Below are 23,725 nucleotides of genomic sequence, written 5' to 3' on the forward strand. Positions count from 1 at the left end.
GAAGGACATGAAATATTCAGTGACGTCAAAGAAACATGACACGCCATTGTTACACAATACTGATTTTAAGGGCCATATTGTTTTGTTATTACATAGGGAATGCTTCAAAACTGAAACATGATACTAACAAGAGAACCTATTTGAAATGATAAATGTACATGGCTACGTGTCATTGCTAGGATTATAGTCAATAGTTTTATTCGTTCGTAGAATGCTTTTATGTTGAATCTCACTCATCCATTGCTAGGGTTTGATATTTAAAAAAAAGCTTCCCGAACTATGAAATGCGTTTGAGTCAAAATCTCCTACCCAATAAGTGAGAGAGTGGTAGTGAAGACAATGACAAAACAATTTAGCAGTCATTAATGTTGTCATCATATCCCATTCAATCATTTAAAACCCGTGTGCTATTTAATCTACCCAGTTTTGCATGGAGTCATGCTAACCGGATTACAGTTTTGGGCAAGGCTTACACATAAAGAGGATAATTTACAATACTCGAGGAAAGGAAGTTAAATTATAGACAAAGGGTCGAATCTTTTTTTTTAATTAACTCGCAACTTTTTGGTTTCATCATCTACAGTAAAGTTTGAAATTAAGAGACATTTTGCGGGGGGTTTTTCTCAGTTGCTGGGAAACTCCCAATAAAATTAAACGTAATACTGCATTTAAAGTAATCAAGATATAATGAGCGAGTTATCTCAATTTATTTATCTATTTATCTAGTCATCATCTTTACGTAAATGATATATTCCAAGGTCTAAATGACCCATCAACTGCCTTCATCATTATACAATTTTAAAAAACATAGACGTCATGCTATGTAAGCCTATTTGTTGTTCACACTGCACATATTTGTACAATAATTACAAGTTGGTTAGAAGTGTATTTTTTTCACAAGCAAGTCCGAGAAGAAGAAGAAGAAGAAGAAAGCGAATCGAAATTCACATTTTGGGAATCTGAAAATATTATGTTAAGTTAGAATTTTATGTACAAATACCTGACTTGTTAACGCTCATTGCTACAGTATTGAAAATTGAATACATTAAACAAAGGAACCAAATGAAGATATATATATATATATATATATATATATATATATATATATATATATATATATATATATATATATATATATATATTGTCTGATGATCGCACTATGCGTGAAACTCCGAGTAACAACCAAGAAAGAGTTCCACTACTACCAAAACTATATATATATATATATATATATATATATATATATATATATATATATATGTATATATATATATGTATATATATATATATATATATATATATATATGTATATATATATATGTATATATATGAATGTATGTATGTATGTATATATATATATATATATATATATATATATATATATATATATATATATATATATATATATATATATATATATACTGTACATGTTCATACAATTTTGTATAAAACAATCTTGTTGGAAACATATGTACATATGCATAATTATGATTTTATTTGAATTTTGAGAATAACTGGAAGAGACATTGCGGCACATATATGGGAATCAAATATTGATGGTATTAGTCCAAAACCCCAGTAGAACAATCTATGTCGGATCGTCTGTCGTATTTTATATGCACACAGTTTATATTTCTTAACTTGATTAAAATTTCGTTTAGAATATTGGTTATCGGTTAATTTATTCTGTACAGTTATTGATAATGCTATACTATTTTGATAACACATTCATTGTACATATCGACACAACATGAACTACATCATTAGGTGAAATGTTTTTGCCATAGGTTGATATGACCCTAGGTAGTTTCTACGGGGTTTCGCACAAATACGGAATGGAGAGACTTGTTAAAATCAGTCACGATAATCAATCACGACCGTGTTCTCATGACTCACATATTTTCAGACAAAGCAGATTTTGATCTGTAGGAGTTGGGGAATTTATATGACTTAGATCGAAATATTTATATGCTGAGTGAAGAAAAATCAACATAGATATTTGGGTGAAAAAAACAATTACAGGGTTGCTAGGATCAGAGATTTAATCAAAAGCACCATAAATATCACCGTAGAAGATAACACAATAATTGAAATATTATTGTACGTGCAGTTCGTGACGTTTGAGAACGAATCGTCACACTTATATACCATCAAAACGTGACGGTGTGTGGTTCGAGAAAGATTACTGACTAAAAGCCCGTCCAAACATTCTATTTACGGTATTTTCAATCGATTTACGAGCGCTCCTTTTGAATAGTGTGCTTTGTGTGTACAGTTACTATAAGATTTATTAATACGTCAGCCATGGAGTTTTTTTCACACATTACATATCATACATCATATGCATAGAGTAGATTGGTTATTGCTAGTATCTTGGCATTTTGCTTTTCGTCTCCCTATGTGCTATCATCAAACGCTCGTTCGTATTTATTACTGTTTGAATAGAATTTTATAAATCATTGATTTCAACGAATGAACTGTTTGATGTTTAGTCAACCATAACCGCAAATATCCAATCAATAGTTGAATCAAAAACGAGGATGACACGTATCATAAGGCACAGCATGTCATTCAAAAGGTGATATGGTATTTATGAAGAGACTCAATAATGCTTTGAGGATAGGATAGGATAAAAAACGTTTTACAACCGGAATGTGAAGAAATTATATCTATCATTTTATTTGGTGTTTTACACATCAGTCCTAGATTTCACAGTACGACAGCTATCACCAGTCGTCTTCACTGTACTGTACTGTCTTTATAGACAGACACCAATAAACACCATGCTCATTTGGCATGGCAACACGCATCAATTACTAGTAATGTGATCTCAGCAAATTGGTTGTGTTGTTTTCAAGTGAAGATGCCTTTCTTGAAGTCTCTTGCCAAGCCTGATGTCAATTCTTTACGGAAATTGTGGCTAAATTCCACTTTCTAAAAAGCAAAATAAAACAATATATATTTGCCTACAACGATGATACCGTATTACATGATCTGAGTAACTCGATATCACCACGAACTGTTGATTTCCGCCATATAAAATTTACCGAAACAGCAGGAGAGAGAAAGTACAAAACCACTGTATGTACGTCATATATCCAACCAAGACGGGTGTAGTGACGTCAGTTCGTCATCCGGTACGATGTTTGAGAGAATATTGAATGTTAAATTGGGGAGCACTGTGTTATGGTCATATCGTAATTATTTGATTATGAAAACAAGATGTACGTAAGAGATCGAAGGAGTGACGCAAAATGTAATGATTTCTTGGCCCATAAATGCCAATTTCAGGTGAAGTACTGAATTCTTTCAAGGTATAAACGTTAAGAGTGTTACTGTAAATAACGTCACATTGTCTTTAATTGTTTAGCAATTTTAATGTTTTTAGAAACGTTTTATATCACTAATTTTTAAACATTTTAGCAACGTTTTTATCGTCTATGTTCTATTTGTATATTTTTAATAGTTGTCAAATTAATCTTTTTTCGAAACTGTAATTGGGACAAACTTATTAGTCCATAAATAAATAAAAAAATACAAATACAAATAATAACTGCATGGTTCATATTAAAACGTACATTCATTGTTGATCAGCTAGACTTTCATGGAAGTTATTCAGCTAATTACGTTAGAAAACTGTACATGTGAGTATCGGGGTAAGCTTACCGGGTGTTTGGAATTAAAAACCTGCTGCATACTTTTGACCTAAGACATCACCACAATGTCGCTATATTTGGTTTTAATTACCTGTAGAGTTCAGATCCTTTAAATACTACCATGACAATATTCCAAATGAATCTATTTTCACCATCCGTATTCATTAAAGAGAATACGTCTATAAAAGTATGTTATTTTTATCTTCGCTTTATAGGAAAGAGCTATTATGATGTTGTTGAGCCCAGCAACAAGACTGAGTCATTTTATTTTCAAATTTGACTATCAGATAATTTCCGAAATATCAAACTATGTATCATTTGAATTACGTGATTGGTACGACCCGATGACATATTTCTTAAATTGAACAAAGCTATTTTGTGTACGACGATAAATATGGAAAATGATTGGATTGAATACTAATCGTCGTCGTAATATTCAATTTCGACAATCCAAATTACGTAATTATGTTAGAGTAAATCGAATCATTCTCTTCAAGTTTATTGCGCGCATACGTTTACAAATAAATGACGACTCCACTGAAAACATTTACCAATACTATAACCTTTATACCGTGATAAAGACATCAATTCACTGATATACGATATATACGGACCATTTTGAACTTTCTGTTATATGTGGACCATTTTGAACTTTCTGATATATGTGGACCATTTTGAACTTTCTGATAAATGTGGACCATTTTGATCTTTCTGATATATGTGGACCATTTTGAACTTTCTGATATATGTGGACCATTTTGAACTTTCTGATAAATGTGGACCATTTTGAACTTTCTGTTATATGTGGACCATTTTGAACTTTCTGATAAATGTGGACCATTTTGAACTTTCTGTTATATGTGGACCATTTTGAACTTTCTGATAAATGTGGACCATTTTGTACTTTCCGGTTTCAGACAGATGGGAAATGTGTCCCCAAAATTACAAAAACGAGATATGTGGTGATTTTGGGGGGACTGTAACTTTGTATTCTGACGTTTAAAAAGTCACACAGTAAACACGACTAATATTTAGTTAAAATAATCATACAACTGACATCATTGAAAGATTGGTACGACGTCTATTATTATCAAGTATTTTAGGTGTTGTACTAGATATATATTTCCCTCTCTAAGTATTTGGTTTTATAAATGGCTATGTACCAGCAACTGTAATGCAAACACCCGAAGCGTAGTGTTCACCTCACGGTAGTATTCACATAGTAGTGTTTACCCTGTGGTATAATTAGCCATTTGAAAACATTTTTCTTCTGCTTCTAATTTTGAGCCTTAAAAACATAGTGCTTTTCCAACGCTAACATTACTGTCGATAGTGGTTTGTATTTGAAGCCCTGAGTATCAGGACTCTTTCAGTAAAAGTAAATTCAGAACAAATTTTAAACGTGATTGTGGATACCTGTGCCATGTTTGGAGTAATATGGAGTAATTCTGGCTTCAAATTATTCGACGACTACACTCAAATGCATTATTTTTATTATTATTTTAATTATTATGTTTGACAGTTGTAGAGATAGAGTAGGTCTAATGTAAACAAGATTGAATCCAAATACTTCAACTCCGCTAGTACTTTTGAAAGACGTCACGATGTTATCGGAAACAAACAAAATGGTTTTTTTTAGTCTTATCTTTAATAAATGGTTTACAAATAGTTTGAACCAAGGTCGCTGTATTAAAAGCATTAGTATGCATATCATTATCTATGAGAACACCGTAGTCGGACAGATTCTTTATCTTTAAGATATGATAGGCAAACAATAGAACATAAACAACTTGAAAGATCCATGACCCCGTTGAATTGTTTTCCCCAGACACGTGTACGTGAAACAATTGGATTATCTGCCGCTCTGTTTACTATTTACTAATTATTCTTTGTGTAAATTAAATACCTTGAATAACTTATATATTTTTAGTCTCCTTTTTATATCAAAATGTACCATGTACCCTACCAACTATATTGTACCAGTGCATTTCTTCGTGTTAGAAAGCCTTTTAATGGCCCAAAGAATAAATCAATTTACAAGGCATGCACGAGAAATTTCGTTCTAACCTTCGGAAGTAACATCACACATTCTTTTGGGCCATAACAACCTTAACGCTCCATTTGCGACGACAGATAACACGTCACGGTTGTCTTTCCGACGTCAGTTCATTTTAAATCGGGGTGGTCATTCTCAACTCTTGCTTCACTCCTTGAAAAGTACGAGCCTCCGAATTTTTTAACGTTTATTACGTCTTCGTTTTGATTGTGCAGTCTATAACCTGGTGGGACTTGTTTGGCATCGTCAAATCCATTAAAATGTGATAACGTCAATTGAAGTTTTCTAAAGGACTCACACTCTGCCCTAGTAACTGATCGCCCCTCGTGACCTTTTACCGCGAATGGTGCTTGTACCATTAAGTGCAACCATGGCAACACATACCCATGTTGTCTGTGTGGTCATCAATTCATGCGGAAGAACTTGCCATTGACGTGGTTACATTTTTACGTGTGTGTGGTTATAATGTCAGATATTGCCCCATGTCAAGAAATTAGAGCATATAATATTGCCATATTTTCTTTTTAGCCTGTTCCCTGTCTAACGTGACATTAGATCTTCCAAAACATTAAAGATTTTCAAAATAAAGTACCACTTTTAATTTCCTCATTTACACAATTATTTAACGTCGATTTCTTCAAGTTTACGAGTGATAATTTTTCTCGTTCTTTAAGTTGTTACATCATACTTTGAACTGTACCACCGGGTCTCAAGATAAAATAATAAAAAGCATACGCAATTCCTATAAGTAGTCTAAATCGTCAGAAATTGCAAAATGCACCCCTCCCCCACCCAAGTGTAAATTGTTATCGTTGAAATTGTTAAATTTACCATTAATAAACAAGAAGTGACAGCTATATACTTTAACCAGCAATACTTTTAACGAGCTTAAAATATTAGTAGATTTTCAACATCGTTGTAGGGCTGTCCGTTCAATCTTATCAAATCAAATTTGTCAGAAGGAAAAAAACAACAAATTATTTCCAATCACTCAGCATAGATTTAAAATAACTGATGCATTTTCCCTTTGGTGAATACACCGTCGTGGTTCAAAGAACCAGTACCAAGTCGCTTTCTATCTGTAAAAGGCGCTTTCTCACTCAACGTAATGCGCTTAGCCGCTGCCTGTGACGTCACGTCGCTTACCAGGCAAGCTGTCGAAGAGACGTATTATGGGATAGATTTGCAGTAGCCCAGTTTGTATTGACAAATATTCTACATGGTCGTCGTCTGGCCGGCTGGTGTGTAAACGACAGCTATTACTACCTTTCACGACATTCAACATGACAGACATGGATGGCAGCAAAAACACGGAGCTAACGACCATCGGGGAGCAGGTCTTCGCCGCGGAATGTATACAGAAGAAGCGAATACGCAAGGTAAGCGGTGCTCGGTCGTAATTTAGCGGTTGATTAGGTGACGGAGTGAGCTGGTTGTTGGCTAATCGCTGAATTACGTTATGCATAGTCAGGTCACTTACATTATATTTTTTTAAATGCAGGGTACGGTTGAATACCTCGTCAAATGGAAAGGCTGGGCAAACAGGCAAGTGTTGTTATATTCCTATAGTTGTTAGCTCTACTTCTTTCAGTGTGTCGGTACGGTGAAACAAACACTGACGAGTGAATATTATTTAGTAGGACACTGAATGAATGTCGTGTTCTTACTTGCAGATACAATACCTGGGAACCGGAACATAACATATTGGACCCGCGATTACTGCAGGCGTATGAATCAAGGTAGGGCAGGCATATTACACGTACATTTATTCCCGCTGAAACGCAGGCGGTTTGTTTTTGAAATACATATGTATATATATTTTTAAAATGGAGTGGTACCTGTTTTGCACACAGCCGGCAAGACTCAAAGCAGTGGCGGCAAATCATTCAGATCACTCAAAGCTTTCCGCTAACACACTCCAAAGTCCATATAATTTCTACTAAATTGCCACTGACTGCTCTTCCTGGTCGTTATTTTATTTTGAACATAGCAGACAGTCTGATTGCCCCATCAGTGCCGTCCGAAGGAAGAAATGGAAAAGATCTCGAATTCAGGTAAATTCGTTTATACTGCATCGATTTTTGTATCTAATGATCAAATGATTAAAAGTGAATATTCATCTCGTATGTAGTTTTTGGTATATTCAATGTACTTATCAAAATATTTTGTTTTTATACTAGTCTTTGCCAACAGAGAAGCATAGCAATGAAAACGTAAGCAGGCGAGATAATCGTTACTCAGTCTCAGGACATGGTAATTATTTGAAGAAAGGTCACACTACAGAGGATTGCGATGCAAGTTCCGAAAATATTCATGGAATTGGTGACAATAAACGGATGAAAATTAGAAGTAAATCCACCAAAGGCAAGGTTGGAGATAAAATATGCCACAATGACAGTGACGAGAATTCGGTTGAAAATAATTTTGAGCATATGGATGTGGATGATAGCGATGTCTTTCATCAAGCTGACGAGATTGTGAGTAAAGGTGCATTCAAGAGAAAATGTGAGAACGGTGGCAAGAAAGAATCAGCGAGATCACGTCTATGCAGTGTTATTAGGTCTACCGATAGCTTGAAATTAAAAATAGTTACTGCCGAGAAAACGCCCATTAACAACAACAACAACAACAACAACAAACAAACCAACGAAAAGAAGGAGTGTTGCTTGGAATTGAACGCTCAAAATGGATGCACCATCGCTAAGCAAAATGGCGGTAATGAACAGCAGACGATAACTACATTCGAAACACCGTTGACACCGATTTCTGAAGAAGACTGTTTCAAAGATAATACATGTAGCTTGGATAACAAAGACGAGCCTATACTAACCCCGGATTGTGAAATTAAACCAAAAAGAGCGCGATTCTTCGATTATATGGATGATTTGGGATACATGGATTGGCAACCGAACAGACTTCGTGATAACGTGACAGTTACGGACGTGACTACGAAAAGTGTGACCATCACAATACAGGAATGCGCCAATGTGAAATGACATGCTCGTCAAAACGAAACAATATTGTCATGACCCGATCTTGGCCACTGAATGTCGACAGCAACAAACAAAGTAACCATCGAAATACTTGCATTGATGTACACTGCTAAAGTCGTCTGGAAGAAAACAAAAAAATTGGGGATTCTTTTGCCAGAAATTAAAGAATAAAAGAGAAATATTGAGGTTGTACTCATCAATTTACCCGATTCTAATTATATTTTAGTTACAATATTTTGGTTTCAGACACAGCACCCAGTATAAATTCTTTGTACAACAAATAATGAATCTATGTGACGTGCAATTTGTATATAGAAATTTGAAGCCAAATATGATAACGTTTATTGTAATTCTATATATAAACAGTATCCAGACACTCGGTGTTAAGATGTCAGCTGCTGACATCAATGCGATATGTGAATAAAAGCTCTTTTGAAGTGACAACTTGCCGCCAACATTGTGGGCAAATTGTATAGCTTTCTCTCATGCATGCATATGTGCGTTTCATTTTTTTCACCTTCGTGCAGAAGAAATAACGATGCCCCGCTATAATGTTATAACCTTTACTAGTCGGCAGCTTTAAGAAGATTTTCTAGCAAGTCGCGCATCTTATTATCTGAAATAACCATAATACCGTTCAATACATCTGCTGCATTGTTTTTTCGCCGTTATCTCCTCGACCCAGTACGTTTTGAATGTTGATTTAATAATTATGCTGATACTTGACGTTTAAGTTTATCTTCACAATCAGCAAAAATATCTGGCGGTACGAATCGTTTCACTCGCGTCCCTACTCCGAGGGATTTAGACACGTATCACAGCCACCGTGGAAGACTCTAGATATATATATTCTCGAGTCTTAAACGTTGCCCGGACTTATAAAAATATAAAGCATGGCTATCGCTTATTCGGGATGAACTAACAACTATCAACTAATAGTTATGAATAATAAATGAATAAATGTATTGTCTGGATATATCCACCATACTTACAAAGCTGCTTTGTATTTTCTCTTTAATGGAATACCATATCAGCGGTGATGTAAAATGCACCATTCGCTCACGTAGGGAATCTAACACCCAACTGAAATGAAACTTGATTATTATGTATGACGACCTAGTTTTGACGTGCATCGAAAGTAGTTCATACTTTATTAATAACTCTACGCGTTCTTCATATAAACGAATTACTGTCGAGTTGAAACGACCTTCAACCCAAGTATATTGTGTGTAATTTGACCTTGAATCAAAGGGACAGGTTGTTATTTTACCTAAGGTATGTTAATCATTGGTGTTTAAATTATGCCGATGTAGCATGTGGAGGGATGTCTTTTTTATCCGATTTGTTCCTGACATAATCTTTTATCATGAAATCCGATATGGGGACGCCAAGATGTTGATGGATATAATATCACCTTAAATCATCAGTCGATGTGATACGTGGCCGGTGCCATGCTTGCTGAGTTCATCCTCTATTCACATTATTCACGTTATGTAATGAAATTAAAGCTATTGTTTTACGGCAGGAGGTAAAGTAATCATGATGATACATATCTAATTTGATATTTGCAAGAAAAAATATTAATAAACTTTTCGATAACAGCGCCGAAACTTACAAAGCATGGTGTTATACCGCTGGGATGCCTACTAGTAACGACAATACGATATAATTTATTATATGCACCACGACATTACGAACTCTAGAGGTTATTGGCAGCCATTACATAATTACTTTGTTTGCCTTTCAACTTAAATTCCATGAATCCACCATAAAGAATATTGCACATCTATCCAAATAACGCGAGTAGATAGTTTTGTACCAAAAATGTATTTCTCAAATTAAAATTAAAACATTTAACTAATTTATTTTACCTAAAATACTGATTTACAGTACACGACATTATATGGAGCAGTACTATTATAGAACATGTCACGCACCATCCTGGCGTATTGTCACTGTCTGTATTTCGCCGTATTGTTCGATCGATATACGATATACGAATAATAACTGGTGTACATTTAGGGACATCTTTTGATAGCGATGAAGTACGTATTTAATGTTGTCACAATATGCCGGAGGTCCAACATTTTTGAAATGATTCACACCCGAGTTATGCACAATACCATATATTAATATTAACATTCTTTAGATTTCACCCATTTCTTTATTGTCAAGTGGAACTATGAACCGTTTGTTATTAATATATAATGCGTCGTCGTGACAAGAGAATACGGTTTGTTATTTTTTTGAATGGGTGCAGTGTGATAACTCCATCACAACTGAGGAAGACGTTTTATTGAAAATCAATAACATGTCATTTGACATTTTGTTCAAAGCCGTATTGTTGACGAGTTTAGTTCTGTTGCCAGTGACCCCAACAATTTGCAGCATGTTATTACAAATTTATCATTTGGTTTCCTACAGACGGTGGCAGTTTTATGTTTATGGGGGTGGGGGGCTGATGATTGCAGACTCCACACCCCAAGTCAGGCATGAGATCAGTGGGCAAAGTATTATACGGTCATGGCTAAACGGACGATAACATAGTTGACTAATTCCTAAATTATGATAAATGTCTCTCATTTGAAAAGATATATTCAAATAAACATGGTTCTCTCTACCTAAATAAGTTATCACTTGATTGAATTCATTGTGCCCCTGTATATATGTTCTTTACACGTTTATTAACTTACAACATATTGATGCGGAATGCGTGACACGCGAATGATCTGGAGGATAATCAAAATACCACGCTAAATATGTCTAATCGTGACCAGCAGATAGGGGCTGTTTTTAATCACGTGACCTCAATGACTATCTTTGCAAAATAACGACAATGTGGCTATGGCAAGAGTACTGAAATCTGTTATATCGTGATTGTCGGTTTAGCAAGAGTTGCTGAGTTTATTGGCAATAATTTGATTAGAGTGAAACTACTTCCGTAAGACCATAATTAAACTAATACTAGTGTAATGTTAATGCCTTCAATCGTATTCTGATGTTGTTAACACACCTGATAACAAAATAGCAGTCTCCTCTACATTTTATTGTATGTATGAAAAATTATGTCATTGAAATGTTTTATATGTGCAGTTCCCACAAATACCAGGTTTGAGCTCTGCCAATAACAAGTGATGTTTCAGTAATTAGAATACGACAGGTATATTTCAATCTGCAGCAAGAATCACGCCCCAAAAAACGTAGAAACTCACTTTTAAATTTATCTTAAAATCGCTAATGGACGTAAGTGGTTGCGACAATGAGTATTCGAAATGACTTAAACAATTGAAAATTGATGGAAGCATTTATTTGTTTGCTAGTCAGTACTGAAATTTGATATACTAACGATATAATGACATTTAGTATAAAGAGAAAAAGCGATATTTGAACCATCTGAGCCATTTCGTTGTTGGGCAAAGAAAAATAAGCAAAATATTATATACTTCGTACAACTGATTGTATCATGTGTATGTACAAAAGAACCATAATAAATAATTTGTTAAGTTGATATAATATTATAGAATATCATCATTATGTTTTATTCAACAAAAAACGAGATCCAAATGTAATCATTGCTACGTATATTGCTATTCATCATGAAAAAAAATACAATGCGTTAGTTTTAAAATCGTTGCAAGCTGCAGGTAGCCATACTTTTGATGTGTAATTAATAACAACAGCGAGACTTAGTACTCTTTTATGAATTCACTCGAAGTGAGCCTCGACAATACAAAAAATTTCACTAAACACATAAAATAGCCAGGTTGTAAAGATTATCTCAACGATTAGCTGCCGTTTGTTCAATTGACTACGCCCAGGGGGATAGCTAACAGTTGTTGTTAAGATATGGCTCGCACGCAACGCGTATTTACCGAGGAATTACTGTTTCAAGGTATTAACGAAGAGAATATATTAAAGGGTATTTATGTTTCTGAATCACGTGATCAACCAACTATTGTTTAATACATCTTCATCTTAGAAATATTGATAGACGGAGATTTTTTTTAAAGAGATGACAGAAATGTTTTGATGATAAGCCTGCTGATATCTCAATGTTATTCATATAAATGATAGTCCCAGATAATGCTTCAGGTTGTCGATCTTTGATATACACAGACCGAGGGACAAACAGTTACACGGGCAAGATGCAAAGTTCATATTTGAACTGATAAGCCCCCTCCCCCCTCACCCCTTACATCATGCACGACTTTAAATTTATAGCAGGTCATTTAAATATAAGAAATCATCAACGCATTCCATTACATTTGTTTACTGGGTTTTACATGTAACATTCGATTTACTGATATTAGGAATATATTTTAAAGAGGGTATTTCCCAAAAAATTATCAGTGATTAAAATTTGGAATAAAATGACATTGAAATAAGTAAAGAAGTTATCTGAATAAAACTCCTACTATTTGTTGCAGATATCTGTATTTAGTACTGTTCATTTTTTGTATGATTTTGTGGTATTATTTGTTTGTGAATCATGTTCAACGTTTTGCCTTTTCTGTGAAATTGCTGTCTATTTGAACCCTTCAATCTGTTATTCTTGATATCTTCATCACGGTGACCGTAAATGAATCGCCACTGTAAGAATTTAGTGTTCCAGTTGATGAATGTCAGACAATCCAATTCATTAGCAGGCCGTATCCACAAAGTAAGATTAACCACACTTCCCCATATGTGCCTGTCAGCTTATTCGCATTCACATTCATCCAGGCTGCTAGAATATGTTCCCGTGCTAAGTTGCGCGTTGGGCCGTGACAATAGTTCTAAACGCAGGTGTCGTGCGGTCATATCACAAGGACTGACCGTTTCTATGGTTACCGTTGACAAATGTTATGCTGTTTTAGAGACGTTATTGATGTGGAAGAAACCTTGACTGGTGTCTTTGCTGTCTTTTTAAGCAATGAATTACTCTTTTCCATAGGTGGCATGATCGACAAATCGGAAATATCTTTTTGCGTATGTATGTTAGGTTCACCATTGCACCTGTTTTGCACACGGAGTCATTTTTTCATACAATGTTCAGTCAGTTTAGAGTGATGCCAATTCAAAACCAACGAGCGTCAGAATGAACGTTAGATATGTCGACACTCTTAACAAAGACATGATGATGATCAGAGCGATTTACTTGCTTTGTAATCTTGATATAGTATGGACGTTAAAGAGATAACTGCATACGTGTCAGTATATATGTAATGATGGAAAATAAATTCTGTGTAGTGTTTGAACAGGATATATGTCTATACATCATATTCACTTTTACAGCGTACATGAAACACTAGAAATTGAAGTCGATCGAACATGTATGCCATTAGCATCGTAAAATCCACGCAATCATCATCATGCGAAACTAGAACATGAGCACCTCATTAAAAGTTATGAAATTCAATGTAAAATGAGACATTATCTAAGTGTCGATAAAATAGGATATTAAAAAACATCTCGGGTGTATGTTTTTTGTGATATCGAAGCCCGTGTAGTCGAACACTATAGATTGGAAATGTGATATTATCATCGTGAAAATGCTTGATAACAACATTGATGGAAATATAATCATGAAAAGAAAACTGAATGCTTATCAGAAGGTATAACATACAGTAAGACAAGATAGTGTTCGTTATGTTGTTGTCTTCCGATATGAGCTAACATTTCATGGACGGTTATTTTGTATATCTACAAAATCTCGTTATCTTAGCGAACCATTTCCTTTCGAATTTGTACAAAGCATGTGTGGTTGGAGGCTGTGATCTATTTTTAAGTTCATGACTCTCGATCCTTTGTGAGTATCGAGTGTGTATGTGCTGTTCCCTAAGATGCTTCACTTCACTTATTGTTGGTGACAGGTCAATGTACGAAAAATGACCGAGATCAAACACCTGTCATTTGTATATCTGGGTTTAATAGAACGGAGAAACAAAGGTGAAGGATTATGAATACTTTGATCAGATCAGCCATTTTTCTAATACGTAAAAATTATCGATTGAAATATCAACGTCTTCACTGTTGAAGCGGCCCAACAAAAATAGAAACGACTTCAGTGATATTTCACACGATGAAACCGGAAATGACGTTCGAGGTCAAAGCGAGGCTGTTTATATCCGTCATCTGCGCTACATACAGTAGAAGGCAACAGTTTCGACTTCAAAAGTGAATTCTACACCAATTCAATACTTATCGTAGGGTCGTGGGTGGAGAAAAAACAACGAATCGGATATGAAATTTAATACACGACTTGGAGATAGAATGAGTTCTGTGTCTGTAAATAGTGGAATGCAATGAATACACTAAAAGAAGTACTTATATCTGCTTTCAAAAATACTCAATGGTGGAAGAAAAATTGCCTGGTATACCTTTCAACCGACCTTCCCAATGCTATTCTTATATTACGCAGTCGGGAAAAATATCGATAATGTTGTGAAAACGAAAATGTTTACTTTACAAAATACACAACCCAGGGATGTCATGATAAGATATAAAAAGATGAGTATCGACTATTTTTTCAAAGGTGTGTGATCAAAATGATATATTTTGGGGGTTTTGAAATTATCAGGCCTCGCTACATGCACACATTAACACCCGTAATATACAGCTGTCTCATCGTAGTTGATTACATTCAGAAGAGTCGTGTACAAGGCTGGCCTACACATTTCAAGAAGGGAGACTGAAGAAGCAAACAAAGCTGAAGATGGTATAGATGATAACATTATCTCAGCAGTCATTGGTCGTAAACAGACACCCTGTTTCACAAGAAATCAATCTGACTTCTTACCGTATCCCTGATTTTGAGTCCATAGTAAATCTTCATTTCAATAGTTTATCACATAGGCAATATAAGAGCTAATTTTGGCGTATTAAAATCACAGCTACTCTTGAGTACTACATAAAATCCCTCATAACACAGGTCCACGAAGTGTCTCCTCTAAAGGACTGGGGATTTCCAATTCTCGCAAATTGGAAGATTAAGATTAGTTCGACGCCAGAGCATTATGAATAGTAAACGTTACTGTAACAGTATAAATGAAAGAACAGAGACTTTGATTCTGTGAATATCAAAGTCTGCATAGCTCGCAAAGTAGTAAATCTTATGTAATAGGAAAACAAGACTCGTCTGTTGTAATTATTTACTCATGGGGAACGATAACCACATTCTCATCATCTCAAAAAGCTGTCTTCATGTTTCTAGCTTATTGCACTAACGAATATCAAACGATGTGATACTATCCAAATTTTATCTCATGAAAAAATACCAACAAATTGGATATATTGTATGTATTCAGTACTTTATGAATTACAAGTCATTGATTTGTTGATGTTGAACACTTTAGACATTTTGTGATGCTAGTTATGTGGAAGAGTTGATTCCAAGACAGAAAAAGAACGACTTATGAATAAGAAACCCGATTTAGTGTGAATTAAATGTCGATAAAGAGAACTCTAATCTGCATGATCTGGCGTAGCCTTCCGGGACGTTGACTGATCATGCGTAGTATATGAGTCACTGTGCAATAATACTATAACACAACCAATAGTTTACTGTGTCGTTTTAATGATCCAGCCAGTGAGGTCGTAATTGACTCTTAAACGTCATCTTATCCAGCCATTTCGTCTATTTATGATTGAGTGGAAGATTAAATTTGACACAATTTTGTTTCATTTTATTCCGAGAACCAGCAATCAGCGTCATAACGGATATAAAACACGACCTATTATTGAAACATATATTCACTGAGAAAAGTTCAACGGTTGTTAGAATTTTAGTGAGTAATTTTCAATGTTTATAGTGTACACTACAGTGCATTATGTATGTTACAGTATAGATAAATTATTAATGCATCCATACCAAGAATTCATATATATATATATATATATATATATATATATATATATATATATATATATATATATATATATATATATATATATATATATATATATATATGCGGATGAAACAAATTGAATGGAGGCTTATGATTATCTTACATTCAAAATATTACCTTTAGTCACGCTATAATTGTGGTTTTCAACAGCAGGGGATATTTTCTGACGTGTATAAATTCCAGAATAAAATTATACAAATTCATTGGTAATTTTGATAAAATAGTTATTCTGTCAAGATGTGCATCCATAGTTGGGATGTATCGCCTTTGGTAGACATTTCAAACTGCCTGCTTAGTCATTTCCGTAGTACAGCAATCGTAGCCGATTTTGTCAGCGAAGTGACGTGGGATTGACATATAATCCGAACGTTATTCACCCTGTACTGAGAATAACACCATTATATTGTCAGTAACAACAATGACAAACACGGATTTCAGTTCCACATACATCAATCTTTTTACTGTCAATATATTGTTCCCACTACACCCAAACATATTACTGGTATACCACTTCTTTATTTAATCAGCAGAGAAAGAGAGAACAACAAAAATTAGCTTTCCTGTTTACATCAGATACACACAGCCTATCAATACCACTATGGGTATGATGACGATGTGGACTGACACGTTGTTTATGACGAACAGCTATCTATTTTGGAACCTCATGTGGTGACGTCTACATCATCATTTTAGATTTTACATATTTGGTATATATTATATTGATACATATTGTATGACCACTGTCAAGGGTTAGCTAGTAAGTTGCATTCTAGAATCCACACAATAAAACAAATGTACAGTTCGACTAGTGTAGTTTATAGTACTACCGCCAGGTGTTTTCATTAGGAGGTCACCTGACCAAACGGCATAACATCATTACACTGATGACGTCTGGATGATTCGGATGAAAGCTACGTAGTCGCTTCAAAAACTAGATTCCAATAAAGTAGCTTTACTACTAGTACTATATAAAATGGAGTCAAGTATCAATTTCTATTCTACAACATAACTATCGTTGTCATATCCCAAATCCTAAACATTCTCTCAAATAAACTGATATATTTGTAAGTATATATATAGTATATATTGATTAGAGTTTGACAGTGTAGAATTCTCAATATTACAAGGTGGCGATTCATCTACAAAACATTGGGTGACCTTATTTATCCATTTCTTTGATTAAAAAATATTTTTGAAAATTTACGCCCTCTATGGTACGATGTGAAGGAAATGACGTCACCGACAGCTAGCTGGTGACGTCACCTACTTACAACGTCCTGTAATTGTTGGAAAGCATAATTGTCAAAACTTACATCCTTTTAATAAGTGAAATCATAGACATTGGGAAGTCTCCATCCAGCGCCTATATTTGTATGCCTACAATATAATTGTTTCAAGTTTTAGGATTAAACCTAAGGCACCCGGACTATCAAATAAGTGGTAATGCTGGACGTCCCATCACCCCAAACATCTATACTTACATTTTTTTTCTGATGTGTTTTTTTTAACTAACCGACCAACAACACCGTAATTTAGGTGCAGGGTGTTACGATGAGAAACATGAAAGGGTCACCCTTATAGAGATTAAGCTTATAGAGAGGATTATTGAGAAGGGTCAATGTCAAACATATAGCTCAGAGCTTTTGTAACTTAACACTGCAACGATACTTGAAATGAATAACACCCTTTCGTAAACATGCATATTCATAATCTTCAAATCATTTCGAGTCATAGAGAAGCTCATTTTCATTACAGTAAGGAAAATGTCTCTACTAATTATTCCTTGTAAACCTTAATCAAATTGAAAGCTCTCATTTATCATATAGGTTAAACCACCGGCTGCCGACTGAAAATTAATTCTTTCTGTAACTAGAGTAATTGATTCATGATAATCTAAAGACTAAATATTCTATGTAAGATATATTGCGATAAATATTAATTATATCATGGCCACATGGGGTTGCTTCATTGCAACAGTAAGTGAAAACCAAGACTTCATCAAGTGAAAATCGCTTACCATTATAATTCTAATAACCTGTATTGATTAAAATTTCCTGCGGCATATGCTTTTATAATACATCACGTGACCAGCATATCAATTATGTATATGAAGGTAGTCGAACTATCTAAATATGAATTGGAAAGATAATCTTATCAAATGGTCTTTGTAAAGGTTCTATTATGTGTTGTCTATCCTTGTAACCGATGGTATGTCATCCAATGATCGATTTCTTAATTCTCTCCATGGAGTCCTACCTCTGAGATTTCTGGTTTATGTTTCAGAACAGTTCTAAAAAGGATATCAAGTACGCTTCTTCCATAACGTCATGTTATAAACACAGCATTCGATGAATATTTAGGTGTGAACTGTATAATAGACAATATTCCCCAACATTTTTCTTCGTTCAGCCGAGGAAAATACGACTGACCTAAGGGTTCTTGTCACTACGAGTTGCGAGACAAGTAGCGAAAAAAAATCCTTAGGTCATGAAATATTTTAGGGTATAAAACCCCATATTTTTATTCGAACGAATTCAACCTGACTTGTGTGTGGTATTGTATACTGCGCAGAATGATTTAGGAGTGTCCCTATTCACTGAGTCGCAATATAATATTTATTTATTTATTCACTGTACTCACATTCTTGGAAATCTGACAATTGCCACTGAAGAACTTGATTGTTATGTGATGAACAGTGACACTCCAAGGATTTCTTTTTTAAGTAGATCATTCTACATCAGTTATCTACTTTGAATCTAATAAATCTCTTATCGTCGTGGTTTGGTAATATCTCTAGAATTCGCAAATTTAAAAAATACCTTAATGTTGCGTTGATTCGGTGAATAAGTTCACTTGTTGTTGCTTCGATATTTATGCTAATGTCGCCATAAGAAAGTGAAATGCGTTCGTGAGCTTATAAATCAAGTATTTGTGATTTATACAGGTTAACACTGGTAGTAACAGAGGAAGAGAATGTAGACTTTATGACGACACATATAATACATAAGTATTTTTTTGTAGAATCCTTCCAAAAGACAAAACACAATATGAGCGATATCCTAAACTACAAACGTTGTTCAGACAAAATGTTACGTGAACAGACACCCTATACTTCTCGCCAACATACACACTTCTCGTTAGTTGTACATGTTATCTTTATCTTCCTCGTAACAGTGTTAGTTCTGTAAATGTAAGTCGTGTAAAAATATCGTCGTGATCTGCGGCACCTGTAAATAGACAAAATGGGCAGTCGTAAATATTTCATGCTTTTATTTCCTACATAACCCACTCACAGTAATTTGATTCTGTATAGATTACATCCAATGTGAAATGAAAGCTTTTTTGAAATACAGTTGCTGTAGCAACTGGTCTCATAACAATTGCATCCTTTAAAATAGGTTATATAATGAGAGTACACAGTATATTATTTTACAAACTGTATTTAGGTTTCCGCCTGAGAAAAAAATAGCATCGTCATCAGATTAATAGTGTCAGTCAAAGCTTTCAGTAATGTATCAGCAAACTAGATTATCAGACATTACTACAAGCTACCTTGTTTTTCGAAGTGTTAGTATCACTTAAATAAAAAGGGGGCAACGAATTTCAACTGCAAAATTGATAGACAAAAAAATATATATTGGGTATTTTTAAGCTCTTGTATTTTTTATACAGACACATCAAAGTTGCGCATTGGGATTTAATGTATTGTAACGTAAACCATGAGATGGTGTATACTTGTCTACTTTGTACATTGTCATATCATGTTGATAATCCAAATCAGATACAGCTTTAAATCGCTTTGGATTTATAACTGACATGAAATATTCATATCCATTTTGTACGAATGTACGTCGTGTAAGATATCATATCTATGTATGTCGTACAAGATCATGAACTATTAACCAATAACTCATAAATAAAAAGTCGTAATTTGACAAAGATATGTACATCTAAAAATATACACTACCATTAGTAACATTTCAAGTTATCGAATTTCAATAAATCCATACTTAAAAACATGTCAGTTTCAGATGTTTTTATATCAAGTTCTCGTTAGTGAGATGATGTTCCATTATAAAGTACAATTAATTGCTTGAAACTACTGTCCTTATATATTATATTTCATTGAATGTGCTAAGTAATATCTCATAATTATTAAGATAAAGCTAATACTGTCAGACATTTCTCCAAGCAGACATAGATAGATAGATAGATAGATAGATAGATAAATAGATAGATAGATAGATAGATAGATAGATAGATAGATAGATAGATAGATAGATAGATAGACAGACAAATATTATATATTTGTATATACCGTGTATAAATATATGAATACATGTACATACATACATACATACATACATACATACATACATACATACATACATACATATATATATATATATATATATATATATATATATATATATATATATATGTATATATATATGTATATATATATATATATATATATATATATATATATATATATATATATATATATATATATATATATATATATATACATATGATATAATGGAGTTTCATTTTTGATAAATTAGTAGTGTGTATATTACTTTATTCATATGGTATTCCTAGCTAAGTATCTTGTGTCTTCCCACATCCCTTAACGATGCAAGCTTTATCTTAGAAATGAATTAAGTTCAACCTTGGAATTACAATCACCTTATATCATACATGTTTGATAACATCCTGTAGACGAAAGAAGCCTGAAACTGATAAAATGTCATAGGTTCCGGATATAAGCATTCACGTTGACTAAAGTGATATTACGAATCCCATTATCCCTACAATGATATTACATCAGCAGGGGAAATGGAAGTCTATATAACCATGGTTTCAATGGTAGTAATAATAGTTACCATCAAATAGCCTTAAAATAAAATAAAGGAGCTTCCCAGATGCATACAATTGCCTCGTTTTCAAACTATTCAATATCGACCATTGATATCATGAACATATTTATTATAAAAGATAAAGCTGTCAAAATACATTTGACTATTTTTATGTAATGAACCATGTTTGACCTTTATTCTAAATAACGTGAAGCACAAGAGTAGTCTATTGATCTATTTGTTTGGTAACAAAATGAAAACTGTAAACAACTCAAAATACTAAACTGTACTGCACTGAACTGAGATGAACAAAATTAGGGCGAATTACAGAATACTAGAAGAGGCGATGATAAGATATGTTGTAAATTATGGAAGGGCTCGTTTGCCTTGGCAATATTGAGTTGGGTCAGACTGCGCTGGTGTAGGAAGCTGAACTAGGTAGACAGAGTTGGACAAGTTTGGACTAATACTAATAGACTACACTAGGCTGGGTATGTGATATGATGTAAATCGACTTAATCTTTGCAAGTACGTAGCACACCATACTATGTTCATATTGTTTAAAGCTAAAAAATTGCTGCATGACAAAGTTCTACATTGTCAAACAAAATACCATTGATTGTAAGCAATTATTGTACTTTTTTCTGGTAAATGGTGGTGTCAAGTAGTGAGCACTGTCTTTTGTTACATTAACTATTCAAAACACAATTCGAAAAATAATTGTATTTACCAAATGTGTATGTGTACCATCGAAGGACATAAATTATATCATCATAAAACGTAAACAGCAAATTTATTAATAACTGTCTAAATATAATTGTCTAAATGAATGTTGTCAATATAGATTACAAACGTTTTATAATAAGTATTGGGACTATTAAATGGACGTTAAAGGTCACAATATCTGTATAACGGATTACAATACTGGCCACAAGGTCTTTACAATATATAATCTTTTGGTTATATTTATAATTTACAACAATGTTAAACACGCAAACTTCCATTTTTTTGTAATTGTCAGTGAGAAATAATGGTCATGGTGTTGATTACATTTGTAGCAAGTTCCAGGGTAAACCCGTTCATTTAATAATGAAGGTCACGTGGTAAATCTTGCCATTTCTAGGACAGGTTGCAAACTTGATTTTGTTAATGCGACATGGAATAAGTTTGGCTTTAACTGTTACTATACTTTGTTCAAAGTTTCACACCATTCTCAAAATTCATTCTTAAAATCAGACCAAAAAAAAGAAGTGAGCGGACGTTTTTTTTTAAATAAAAAGGTCAAAGTGGTATCAAGGTAATCCATCTTTAGAATCCAATATGGCCGACGAACACTTTGCTAACAAAGACAGTCTACCTCCTTCAAAACAAGATGGTGATCCCCAAATTTATTTATACTATTTCAAAAGGACCAGAACAAGCAGTCATATTGAAAATTTTGGAAGAGATTCTAAGAATTTTGACCTTGATTGTCCCCAAGGCCCGTTCTACCTTAAGAACAGCCATAATCTTTTTATTCGACAACAGTCTAAGTCAAAAACCTTCTCCTCTGTATATGAACAGTGACAGTTTTTACATTGTCAGCAGGGTAATCTTTCAACTTGTCATCAACATATATCTCACCACTTGGAAGGGTATCGGCCTAGAAAACAAAAGTTAAAATGTTTATAATTTGAAAAACTCATAATTCAAAAGAAACGTTACAATCGAAGGAAGCTTGAACATAAAATAAAAGCCAGTCAACATGAAACAATACGTCATCTGGCTTTTAAAAAATCTTGTTAACACTGCCACATTTTATCGTCTGACGGGACAACAATTTTACAAAATTGAATATTGCTACACTTTCTTTGCTTGGGCTACCATTTAGGTGATCTCTACCCATTGCACTTTTAGTTTTAGTCAGACGATGAAAATGTAGCTATACATTGCTTTATTTCAATGCTAAGGCCTCAGCCCATCGCACAAAAAATTATATTACAGGAGAAAAAAAGGAATATCATTCTTATAATAACTAAAGCAACATGTTCATTTAGTAAATGGTCGGTGTCAAAATGTAAGATGCTAATAGTCCATCGTCGCAAACCACGGGCTCTTTTACGGAACCGTTGAAACGTGCCATCCAGATGGTCGAAGTGTAGCGGAAGAAATAACAGCTCTGGTTTGCGAGAATGTAATAATCGAGTCAGGCGATAAAATGTAGCAACATTAGTCAGTTGTTTTGCGAGCTGACTAGCTTCTATTGTAAAAACACGATTTGAGATAAATTATAGAT

At 34.0% G+C, this 23,725-nt stretch overlaps 1 protein-coding gene across 2 annotated transcripts; it reads left to right on the plus strand.

Annotated features, from left to right (window-relative positions):
- Nucleotides 1-6,899: 6,899 nt before the first annotated feature.
- On the plus strand, nucleotides 6,900-13,030 carry LOC144435034 (uncharacterized). 2 transcript variants are annotated; one of them, XM_078123574.1, is made up of 5 exons: nucleotides 6,900-7,091; nucleotides 7,214-7,257; nucleotides 7,386-7,451; nucleotides 7,703-7,766; nucleotides 7,893-13,030. In XM_078123574.1, the coding sequence occupies exons 1-5, from the start codon at nucleotides 6,996-6,998 to the stop codon at nucleotides 8,706-8,708; spliced, it is 1,086 nt and encodes a 361-aa protein (XP_077979700.1). In that variant the 5' UTR covers nucleotides 6,900-6,995; the 3' UTR covers nucleotides 8,709-13,030. The 2 variants fall into 2 exon arrangements, with proteins under 2 accessions (XP_077979700.1, XP_077979701.1); XM_078123575.1 differs by having other exon boundaries at nucleotides 7,706-7,766.
- The last annotated feature ends 10,695 nt before the right edge of the window (nucleotides 13,031-23,725 follow it).

The sequence above is a fragment of the Glandiceps talaboti genome, chromosome 5 (assembly GCF_964340395.1).
Source record: "Glandiceps talaboti chromosome 5, keGlaTala1.1, whole genome shotgun sequence".
Classification (NCBI taxonomy): Eukaryota; Metazoa; Hemichordata; class Enteropneusta; family Spengelidae; genus Glandiceps; species Glandiceps talaboti.